General features: G+C 33.1%; 1 protein-coding gene across 6 annotated transcripts; it reads right to left on the reverse strand.

Annotated features, from left to right (window-relative positions):
- Window positions 1–1,452: 1,452 nt before the first annotated feature.
- Window positions 1,453–9,037, reverse strand: LOC110798176 (2-oxoglutarate-dependent dioxygenase 21, chloroplastic). Of its 6 annotated transcripts, XM_056840759.1 has the most exons (7): window positions 8,779–9,037; window positions 8,087–8,185; window positions 7,526–7,715; window positions 7,298–7,404; window positions 3,986–4,187; window positions 3,500–3,747; window positions 1,453–2,145 (listed from the first exon to the last, which is right to left on the reverse strand). In XM_056840759.1, exons 6-7 carry the CDS (start codon window positions 3,649–3,651, stop codon window positions 1,566–1,568), a joined length of 732 nt encoding a protein of 243 aa, XP_056696737.1. In that variant the 5' UTR covers window positions 3,652–3,747; window positions 3,986–4,187; window positions 7,298–7,404; window positions 7,526–7,715; window positions 8,087–8,185; window positions 8,779–9,037; the 3' UTR covers window positions 1,453–1,565. The 6 variants fall into 6 exon arrangements, with proteins under 6 accessions (XP_056696737.1, XP_056696736.1, XP_056696738.1 ...); XM_056840758.1 differs by lacking the exon at window positions 8,087–8,185 and having other exon boundaries at window positions 7,526–7,729; XM_056840760.1 differs by lacking the exon at window positions 8,779–9,037 and having other exon boundaries at window positions 8,087–8,190.
- Window positions 9,038–12,007: the final 2,970 nt, after the last annotated feature.

Genomic DNA, 12,007 nt, shown 5'->3' on the forward strand with positions numbered 1-12,007 from the left:
GAGAATTGAAAGCGTCCATGAAATGTGAATTGTAAATTGTGAATTGTCAAAGCTTTTGGGGTTGAGGCGTTGTGAATGCGTTGAGGTAACATCTATACTTTGTTGGCTGCTGAATTGTGAATTGTCAAAGCAAGATTTAACTCGAAAACGAAACACGTACATCAAATCAACAATATTTTCTTTTGTTGTCAAAAAAAAAAAAAAACATATTTTCTTTTTTTTGCAATTAACATCAAATCAACATTAATACCAAGTATATCACGTTTTTTTCGAGTAATGAAGTATATGACGTTGAAGAACACAATTCTGAATTTCTGATCTAAATTGCTTTCCATCAATAGTTAGATCCTAGTCCTGGGCCATGGGATTCTTTTTTTGGTTGCTCTTGTGCAGTGTCGTAAGTTATTTGCGTACGCCTTGGTATAACATTTAGTCACGGTATTCCTAATAATAAAAGTAATCACGTATGCGGCGTTCACTTGTGTTATATATATATATATATATATATATATATATATATATATATATATATATATATATATATATATATATATATATATATATATTTCCTCGTCTTACTTTCATTAATTCCACTTTTTCCCTCTTCCTTGTTATTTTTTCTTGTTTAAAATTGGTGACAATGACGATCGTCGTAACTTAAGGGGTGTTTGGTTCACGATTTCTAGGTATGAGGTATGGGTTTAGAATGGTCTAAACCCATACCATGTGTTTGGTTAGAGTTTTTAAGAGTTTTAAACCCATACCATGTGTTCGTTTGTTTGGTTGGGGTTTAGAAAACTAGGGGAGGTGGGTATGATTCATACCTTTACTCCAGGTATCAAACAAAAGGAAAAAACTCATCCCCAAATCGAACCAAGCATAGGGTATTAAGAATAAAATTCCAACTCATACCACCTTGATACATTCCTGATTCCAACCCCATACCAGTTTGCAAACCAAACGCCCCTAAAATATTTTGGGACTAAGGCTTTGTTGTTGTTAAAAAAAACAGAGAATTGTGTTAGTCCTCGTTAAAATTATCCTAAAGAAAACTATTGCAAGCAATAATATAATCCGTAGGTAAAGAAAAGTAAATGTTGTTATGAAATTAGGGAGAAAGGGGGAGAGAGAAACTGACGGTTACCAATTGATATAATTTGTACATATACATGTATTATATAAGATAAAGATGTCAGGGGTATAATGGGCATCCATAATACAATATATTTATAACAAATCTTGTAAAAATCATCATTGTTCATATAATTTTTTGTTCATATAATTTTTATTAGGTACTCCCTCTGTCCCTTCTAATATGCCCCCATTCTTGTTTTAGGCCGTCCCTAAAAGATCGTCTAATTACCATAAAAGTTCATAAAATCACATTTACTCCCACATAAAACACATTTGACCAACCACTTTTGTCTATTTTCAATTCTATACAACCAAATCTTAATAAAACATTATTATAAAATGGGGAAACAATTAGGGACAGAGAATAATTCTTTACAAAAATGAAAGTAAAAGATACTTTTAGAGTTTTTTAGTGTGATCTGCATTACCGTTTACTCTATTTTGAGGGTGTCAAGAAAGCATATATTTCCTTGACCAATATCATTAGCACTAAGAAAATTCAAGAAATCCCTAAAACTACTTCCCTTGTATGCCTTGGGATGATTCTCATTTACCAACTGGAAAGCAGGCTCCATTTTCTCATCCAACCCCAAACTATGGAAGCTTGCAATGGATATCCTAGTCTTCTGAGAATTAACAACAGCCCTATGCACCACACTTTTGTACAGCCCATTGCTTAATACCTCCAAATGATCACCTATGTGGACTAGCAAGGAACCGTCTACATTTGGCACGAGTTTCCACGAGCCACCGTCTTGCATGTCCATGATTTCTAGCCCTGGGGAGCCCTGAAGTAGGATGGTCAAACAGCTGTAATCTGAATGTGGAGGTAACCCGAGTGTGAGACGAGGTTGAGGACATGGTGGGTAACAGTTTGTAGTTATTACTTGCATGCCTTGTTCTATCTTATCACTCACATACTTGGGACCCAAACCAAGACTCTCTGTGATAGCTCCTGTTAATTCAACTCCTAGTTTTTGCACTTCTGAAGAATATGCTCCCATATGTTCCCTGGCAATCATGAAAATAATTCAATATCTACAATATCTACAATACTGCTATGTATAACAATATCTACAATAATTTATGTTAGTCGGGGCACCCGTGTTGGATCCTTGACACTCAGACATGGTTATGGACACTTTGTTTTGGATCAAAATAATGATTCTTTCACAAATTAGCCGAGTCGAGTCCGAATATCATAGACCATAATTCATTATTTGCAAACTAGAGAAATCATCAATAATAGGATCATATTCAAGCATGAACTAGTGTACTTTCCTTCCATGGTAAAATAAATTACTCCGTACTAGCTAACCGTTTAGGATAAATCATTATGTGTACTTTGGGCCCCACTTTATAGTCACTAGTTTTAACACTTTTTCTTGAACTATCCACTAAAAATGTTTTACTCAAAGATAAAGCTTGAATTATGTGTTTTTTTCTCCCCCCTCTGAGGTCACTTCTGAAATACGGAGTATAGAGACTAGAGAGGCACAAACACATGCATCTCTTACCTTAAATTGTTGCTTACATCTCAAATAACATGCCTAAGAGAAATCCACCAGACCCAATCTGGCTGATATCAAGATGACGAAATACGGAAGTATATGCATACGCATACACCATGCTTGTATATATTGGTACTCCTATTAGAATAAGGGGAGCATGATTCCTTTTTTTGTTCCCATGCTGAAATCATAGTTCATGAATTTCGGCGCAATTGACGGAGGAGCATTTATTGTAAATTCACTCGCATGAGAATGCTGACATAGTGACATGAGTAACGAGAAATCCAGTCTAAACCTGCCGTTTTCTGTACTCCTATGTAACCTCAGACAAACATATGAGTTCATAAATACAATTCGTGGTAGAAAGAAGAGTCACATTGATTCACATGCACTTCAAGATATGCAGTTAGCTAATCAGATTGGAGCTAACAGAATTATACATGGACAAGCAGGTTCAATTTTGCTCATTTCTTTGTTCCCATGCAGAAATATTTTTGGGGGTCTCTTTCATCAAATAATTAATTTTACGTGTAGTATCTTTTACGTGATCATGAATTTACGTCTTTAACTTTATGGATTATAGACAAATAAATGCAATTGCATCACTGCATTCATCACAGAAATAAAATGAAAATGAAGCATATCTTAGAAAATTCAGTTGCATGTACATATGACAGTATCTTAGATGATAATCATGAGAATAATTTGAAATAACAATTAATGTCTTCTGTTGAGTAAGAGCAACATAAGCAAGTACGGCACTGCATTCAGTTGTATGCATGATAGATATCCTAAACAATAGGTAATATCAAAATGTGCAATATTGATAAGAATATATCTAAGTCGGAATATACCTGTAAGTGGGTGGATTCTCAGGCCAACACTGCACCCAATCATTCAAGGGATTTGCATAATGTTTAAGAAAGACCCTCCAAAACTGAATCTTATCAACGCCATCCTTAAGGCTTGTCCCATACCTCACTGGTTTGTGAACATCGTCTGACATTAACTCCAACTTCTCATTTGCAGGCAAGAGAAAATACTCTTTTGCAGCACCAAGTGCTTTGTTGAGGACTGTTTGGTCTATGCCATGATTAACAACCTGCAGTTCAACATATTCTTGGCATATAATTTACAAAAATTTAGAATAACGAATATCTTTTTCTATGTCACACCAAAATGAAAAAAATTACTACGAGCAGGTTAGCTAAAGAGCTCAAATGTTGAGTGCAAAGTCTATATATAGAAGAATGAGGCAAAAAAAGAAAGTTGGCACACGAAAAAAACTAGCTACACATGAACATTTTCTAAATAAAAAAACTAAAGAAAACTAGGTTTACTTGGAAACATCCGAAGCGCTGGCAAGCTTGCCTAATGCTTTCAACGATAGCTGGGCGGTGAGTGGGCCCCAATTGCAATCCAGTCAGGTCAACGACAGGAATCTGAGCTTCGGGGGAATTCAAGCTAGGACGTTCAGAAACGGGAACCTCATAACATTCTGGAACATGTGCCAATCCCCTCTCTTGCGCACTTTGTCCGGTGCTAAAACATTGAGAGCAATCGTCACTTTCCATGTAAGTATACAAGCAAACCAAAAAATAAAAAAGACAACGAAATATGTGACTAAAAATATGAGTAACAATGAGCAAAGGAATGAAACACAGAGTTAAACAGAATGGAACTATATATAGTAAATAGTAATCTGAACTCTGAGTGCTGCATGCTTGATGATCATATAATTTGTAAAAAATATAATTAAGCCACCTTAACCATGCATGATTCATAAAAGTAGTTAGCTTTCAAGTTTACCTTTTTTATCATATTCTTTAAATTGCACGTTGATTAGAAAATTATGGAACTTCACTGTACAATGTAGTTGACTGCACCTGATCAGGGAGTGGGGGTATGTTGTAAGGTAATGAATCTAGCAACTGACATCAGTTATCATTACAGGACAAAATTCACCTTTTTCTTCCTTAACAACCGTGTACAGCCAAAAATAGGGTAATCAGATGCCCATTGTTTTATGCCCAATGTTTGATGAGTAATTTCCAAGAAAACTTTCTTCTCTAAGCATGTCTCGCATTTTCTCTCTGATCACTATCTACCAGAATTCCCGCACTTAAAAATAGAATAAAAGACAGTAGCTGTCATCACTTTCTTTATCAATAGTTCATGCCATAACTTATGATTCAATGAATACTGATCGAGTTGCATAGCCGCTTATGCAGTCCACTTCCCTAAAGTGGGGAGGGGCAGTTCTGTTTCTAGATCACTAATTCACTACTCTGGTACTCTATATAATACTTCCACTAGTTCCACCATTCCTTTTTAGTTGACACGTTTCTTTTATCATATTTGCCGAACAATTTCAACAATTAATATACTCCCTCTTGACTGTTAGTCCCTTTTCCTAATTGAGTTGTTCTTTTATTAGTCCCTTTTGGAATATTTCCTTATTTGTCCAACATTTATCCTCTTTATACCCTTATAAATATCCAAAAGACCACTTATTTTACCTTCTACTCCCTCCGTCCCTTAATACTCGACCCGGTTTGACTTTTGCACTATTCACATAATTCACTTTACTCTATTTTATTTTTAGTATATGAAAACAAATGTTAGTATATAATATATTGTTGGCTTCATCTTAATATATATTTTCAAAATATTAATATTTTTATAAGTTTTTATAATATATAGTTAAAGAAATTGGTGGTCAAAGTTGTGCATTGACAAGTGTGTCCGATCAAAATAGGTCGAGTATTAGAGAAGGAGGGAGTAATAAACTTTTATCCCCGTTAAACCTTTCAATTATTTCTCTCTCCTACCCTCATGGGTTATATTCTACTGAAATTCATGTGATAATTGTATTTTTTATTGGATTGTGTTAGATTCCAAACGAGACTAACATTCAAGAACAGAAGAAGTATTTGATTATCAACAATAAAATTATATAAAGTTGATATTATGAAAATATACAAATGAAAAGAATCTAACAAGATCTCACATGACTACATTTTTCCTCTAAATATAAATCACAAAACATAGTCAAACTAGAATATGTGAATAGTGTCAAAAGTCAAAACGTGTCAACTAAAAAAGATTGGAGGAAATATAGAGTACATCTCATATTTAAGGGGGCTTCATTGACTCTTCCTCTAACTCCCCCCTATGTCCACCCAATGACGGAGCCACGGTGTGTCAAGGGTGGGCGACCGACTCCCCAATTTTGTAAAACAAACATGTTTATACCTTATATGTATTAGAATAAGTAAATTAATATGGATTAAGGCTTTGTTCGGCTTAAGTTCAGATAATATAAGTTCAGAAAAAATAAGTTTTTTCACGACATTTTCACACATAAATAAGTTTATTTCACACAAAATATGTTTTTTTTCAGATAAATAAGTTCAAGTTCAGATAAGTTCAGATAAGTTTAGTTAAGTTCAGTTAAGTTCAGATAATATAAATTCAGACAAAATAAGTTGAATAGAACGGAGCCTAAATAATTGTTTTACTAACATGTCGACACCCCGATTTAAAAATCATGGCTCTGTGTCCACCACTTCACCCTTCCTTTTACCGGTGACCTTACATCCCTTAAACTTGTACTTCCTCCGTTATTATTTACATGACCCAATTGAATTTTTGACATTGTTCGCACAAACTCATTTGACTTCCTTTTGTGATTTATACTTAAGAAAAAACATAGTCGTGTGGGGTCTTATTAGATTTGTCTCAATAAATATTTTTTAAAATATCAACCTTTTATAATTTTTTCTTGTCCATAATGGAAGATATCAATTTTTGAAATCGTGCATTGACAAACGTGCCTAAATAATCGTGTTATTTAAAAAAGAATAGAGGAAATGTTTTTTACCATTACTTCATAATTTTCAAATAACATGCCATATCTCACTTCTACTGTCGAACTTATTGTGTATTTGTGTTCTATTAAAAAAACAAAAACTATCGCATTTGACATTTTGACTAAAATTACTTCATCAAAAATACTACATTGACATAGAAAATATTATTAGGCAGGTCTTTAGAAAGTACTCTCTATCTATTTGACTAAAATAAACTTCATCAAAGTACTACATTGATTTTTAAAATAGTACTAGGCAGGTGCGAAGGTTATTACCAAGCACTCTCTGTCTATTTGGAGTGACAAAAAATAAGGTTGCTGTACATCTAAACTTCCCCAAACCCTACAATAGTTAATGGATTGTTTTTTGGGCAGCTGCCAATGTACTTTTTCACTACACAAATCCAGGACAATAACACTTCAAAAGTTAATAATATTCCAACTCTCTCCTCTAAATTATTCCACTCCACCTTTAGATACATCTTTAAATCTCACAAGTATATGAGATGATATCCATATTTGTTATTACACAACATATACTCGCGGAATGGTACAACACAATCTGCAGAAATTTGGGAAGCAAAATTATGACCTGTCCTTAAAAGTCGACTGATTCAACACATATGGGTTCATGCAACCAAGTGTACCGTGATCACAAGTAACTTTGTACTCCTGAACACAATAATATAGACAGGAAATGCTTACGCTCTGTCTATGTTCTGACAACACAAGGAAACGTGTGAAGGCATAAAAACGAAGTTTGAAAAAAAGAGAAGCTTACCAGAGACTCAATGCTTAGTCGATCTTGCGATGCCACTTCCAAAAAATAGTATGTGACCAAGTGTAGAGTCATACTTGAATGGGTTTCTACAAGAATCATTTTACAGCCTAAGACAAAGATAAACAAAAATGACTTAATGAACGAGTAAATGAACCATGGATGACAGCTTGATCGTGTCTCTTAGTTAAAGCATTTACAACACTACCAATTATGGAGTACTATACAAACCTTTTTTTTTTTCAAGTTTGAGGGTAGTATTTCTGAAAAATATCTTCGAAAGCTCAAAGTTCAGTTTAAACCTCCTAATCATTGAATTGGAGGCTTTGTCAAAGACTCTTGTGTAACGTTTCATATGCAGGCCTTGCAAATTGAATCACAAAATCTATCTTATCGAAAATCGCATGTAACCAAGCTGATTCTGCACCACACAAGCTAATCAAGAAATCTCTTAAAGAAAATATACATCTTTAAGTAAATTACGACGCAACCAAAAGAAATGCTAATTCCTTACCCCCAAAAAAAAAGGCTAATTCCAACATCTTTTAAGTTAATTTTGGTACAAATACATTTATCAAGAATCGCATCAACCAAATACATATCTAGATAGTGTCCTATGAAACTCATGCTTGTACAATAAAAAAAAAAGGTATGAACGCTTGCTTTGCAATACATGACAAAACAAAAGCCTAATTCCAACATCCAGCAAAGCGGATTACAGGCTACTACTCCCGCTACTCAAAACAAAGTCACATTAGACTTTGATGGTACCCATAACATCATTGTTCTTACCCAAATGCTACTAACAAGGCTCTTGCTTTGATTATGCGAAGGAAGGGAGCGTTGGATGTACACAAAGTTGTGTCTGATCGAACTACTCCATTATGTTTACTAACCTTGTCCATAAATTAATCAAAAAATAAGTACAGAAAATGATACCAATATATGATTTCTAGATCAAATGTTAAAAATGATTTGTTAGATTATCGTCTTATCATAGATTGATTGAAATTAATTGTCAACATTGATTAAAAAATTCAAACAAAAATAGTACACAAGACAATAGGTCACTAGATCATGTAGTCTGTTATGTTGCGACGAAATCAGTATCAACTTACTGGATAAAACGTAAAAGCAGCATAAAAGGTCATAATCCAAATTACCATCCGTTAAACCCTAAAAAAAAGGTACAATTCCAAATTTCCACCCATTAAACACAAAGTTAATGACACACCATAACCCTAATTCCTTTACCGGGATCATAACATCAACTGGTTGAAATCAAACACCCGTACGCGAAGCACTCCAAGTCTCCAATGCATTACAAGTCAATAAAGTAGAATCTAAAAAGTTCATAGCAATTAATTAACTGTAAATCGAGATTATATTTCATAAATGCAAATGGCAGAAAATTAACGAAGAGAACATTAATCGGAAATTAGGGTTTTCGAGAAACCTAAACAAAGTCCTGACAAGTATTTTACCTACAAATGGCATCTCGAATAACAAAATTGTTGAATTCTTAGAACGACGGCAACAAACAAACTCTGTGGAATCTTGATTAATGCAATTTTTGGAGAAGGATAATTGTGGATACTGATTTTGTTGAACACGGCAGTAAGCCGGTAATGTGGTTTATCCTCCATCGTTGTTCGATCAACATTGCCAAGGGGGGACTGCAACTGCAACAGAAGCAAAAAAGAGAAAGGAAAAAAGAAAGAGTGGCTGACTTGTCACTTGAGTGGGCAAAAGTGCGCAAAAGTCCGACTAACTATATTTTTTTTTAAAGGAAATTTAATTGATTAGACCAATTGTCTGGTTCAGACTTCAGTGCAACGCTCAGATTGTGCAGGGGTGTGCACGGTGCTCTTGGTGCACCTGTCCAAAAATGCAAAAATTAAACAATAAAACGCAACAACACTAAAACAGCAGAAAAAAAAAGAAAAGAACAGTGAAAATAAATCAGAAAAGAACATCAACAAGTATATTAAAAGAACAATAACAAAAGAACATAAAGAACACTAATATAAAAAGACAAAAGTAAAAATATTAAAAGCAGTTATGTTTTAAAATATAAAATTCAAAAAGGAACAGTTATTTATCTCTCCTCTTAAAAGGATTGGTATAAATACCCCAAATTGCAAAGTACCCTGTTACATGCAATTCTCAAAACCGATTTCCCCAAAAAACTAATCAACTTCCCTCCTACTCTCAACTGCATTTCTAACTCAATTCAAACTCAATTTCTACAAAAAAATGGGTAGAACGAAAAAATCCGACGAACCAAAAGCTTCTGCTGAGTAAGTTGGTTTTTTTCTTCTTCCAATTTTGGTTTATTTTAACTCAAATTCTAATTAATTTGGCAATTATACTAAAAATTTGCAATTGTAAACAGAAGTGATGAGATTCCTCTCAAGGATTTTGTGAAAAGGAAAAACAAAGAAATTTCAAAACCAGAAGAAGAAAATTCGGAAGCCAAGTAAGTTGTTTGGTTCAATTTCAATTTGAAAATCCAGATCTATATTTAAATTTAAATTGTTCTTCAACATTGAATTTGTGTTCTAACCACCAAAATGGCGATATTATTCTAGTTTATGCATTTTATATTGGAAAAATTACTTTAAATAATCCAATCTTTCGACGATTTTCCGTTAATAATCCAACCTTTTGATTATTATTTAATAATCCAACCTTTGCACCCCATTAGCTTCTATTACACCCAACCGGTCACCAACTCAATACAACAGGTTACCTGTACACGTGTCAAGCAACCATCCGCTATAATTTATTTCTTTATTTTTTTTAAAAAAAAAAATTCTCCTTTCTTCCTTCCCTTCTGGTTTCTTTCTTCTTCCTCCCAGATTTAATGATTTGACTAAGCCGGAAATTAATTCATTTCTCTCAATTTTGAGCCAGATCAACATCAAACACTGAAGAATCACAATTGAACAAATCCAATATTGACATATTGTAACAATGTTGTATAACGCATAACAATTTAAACACAATCCAAATTTCAGGAATTGGATCATATTTAGGAAAAAATTATGAATTAGCCAAAAAAATCTAAATTAATTTCAAAGAAACAGTCTACATCCTAAACAAATATCAGCAAATATTAGAAAAATAAATGAATTGGAAATTTAAATGAAAAAGGGAGACCTTCAGCACCTAAAGAGGGGAGCAAAAGATGAAGACTGTAACGGTAAATTGCATCGCCGACGGTGGAAAATGAAGGAAAGTGTCGTTAAAGGGGGTTTTCTAGCGGCGAAAGAATAGCGAAGTTGAAATTAAAAGGCAAAAATTCAATCTTCAATGTTTTTTTTTTTTGAGCTTTCAATGCGTCAATATTGTCTAGTATTTTACAATTGGGTTCTTCAATTGGTTCCATTGTTGTTCTTAGTGAAGGTAGGAGAGAGAGTGATAAAAAAAACATGATTACGAAAGAGAGTAGGGACGAAGGCCATGGTTGGGTGGCTTCCATGGAAGCTCCAGGAATATAGAGGAGGTAAGGGGGAGAGAGAAAATAAGATAAAGAAGTTGATGAAGCTGTTGGTGTTCTGATTTTTTTTTTGCAAGAGCAGAGATCAGAGAATGGCTGTTGGGAGGGAGGAGAGATCAGTAGATCACACTGAACAAAAGGCTATGGAGGAAAGAAGAAGGGCGAATTTTTTATTTTTTTTTCTTAATTCTTTTTAACCTTTTTAGCCGGTTCTCGGTAACTTGGGTGCAATAAAAGTAAATGGGGTGCAAAGGTTGGATTATTAAATAATAATCAAAATGTTGGATTATTAACGGAAAATCGTCGAAAGGTTGGATTATTTAAAGTAATTTTTCCTTTTATATTTAAATTCCGTAACAATTTAGGAGTAAAATTCGTAAAATGTTAGATGTTCTTTTTCAACCGTTTAATGTTCTAATTATAAATAGAACGACGAAACTTTGATGAACTATAACCAGATCTATATTTGCGTGTTGTTCTTTTTAAGTGATGAAATTGTTCTTTTCCAATCAAATTACAAAAAAACTAGTAAATAAAATGACGAATTTTTGATGGACTTTAAAACCAGATCTATATTTTTTCTTGTTCTTTTAACTGCTGGAATTGTTCTTTTCAAACTAATTTATGTTCTAATTAAAAAAGAACAGTAGCAAAACATAAAAAGAACACTAGCAAAAACACAAAAAGAACACTTATATAAAAAACACAAAAAGAACAGTAGCAAAAACACAAAAAGAACACTTATATAAAAAGACAAAAGTACAAATATAAAACTACATCTATATTTTTTCTTGTTCTTTTAACTGCTGGAATTGTTCTTTTCAAACTAATTTATGTTCTAATTAAAAAAGAACAATAGCAAAACATAAAAAGAACACTAGCAAAAACACAAAAAGAACACTTATATAAAAAACACAAAAAGAACAGTAGCAAAAACACAAAAAGAACACTTATATAAAAAGACAAAAGTACAAATATAAAACTACATCTATATTTTTTCTTGTTCTTTTAAGTTCTTCAAATGTTCTTTTCCAGCCAACATATGTTCTAATTAAAAAAATAACACGACGTTGAATTTTAATATTTGTTACTGAACTTTTGATACAATTTATTTTTTGATATTAAAAATATATGCTTTAATTATGTTATTTTATTCATCAAAAAGAATATGAAAACAACACTTTAAATATGTAAAATGAACAATTGCTCAT

Source organism: Spinacia oleracea, chromosome 3 (assembly GCF_020520425.1).
Source record: "Spinacia oleracea cultivar Varoflay chromosome 3, BTI_SOV_V1, whole genome shotgun sequence".
Classification (NCBI taxonomy): domain Eukaryota; kingdom Viridiplantae; phylum Streptophyta; class Magnoliopsida; order Caryophyllales; family Amaranthaceae; genus Spinacia; species Spinacia oleracea.

Coding starts and splice junctions, on each gene's coding strand:
- LOC110798176 (XM_022003344.2), bottom strand. CDS start 4,219: ATGGAAAGTGACGATTGCTCTCAATGTTTTAGCACCGGACAAAGTGCG. Junction 3,748..3,985: donor AGCGCTTCGGATGTTTCCAA/GTAAACCTAGTT, acceptor GTTGAACTGCAG/GTTGTTAATCATGGCATAGA. Junction 2,146..3,499: donor GAGAATCCACCCACTTACAG/GTATATTCCGAC, acceptor CATGATTGCCAG/GGAACATATGGGAGCATATT.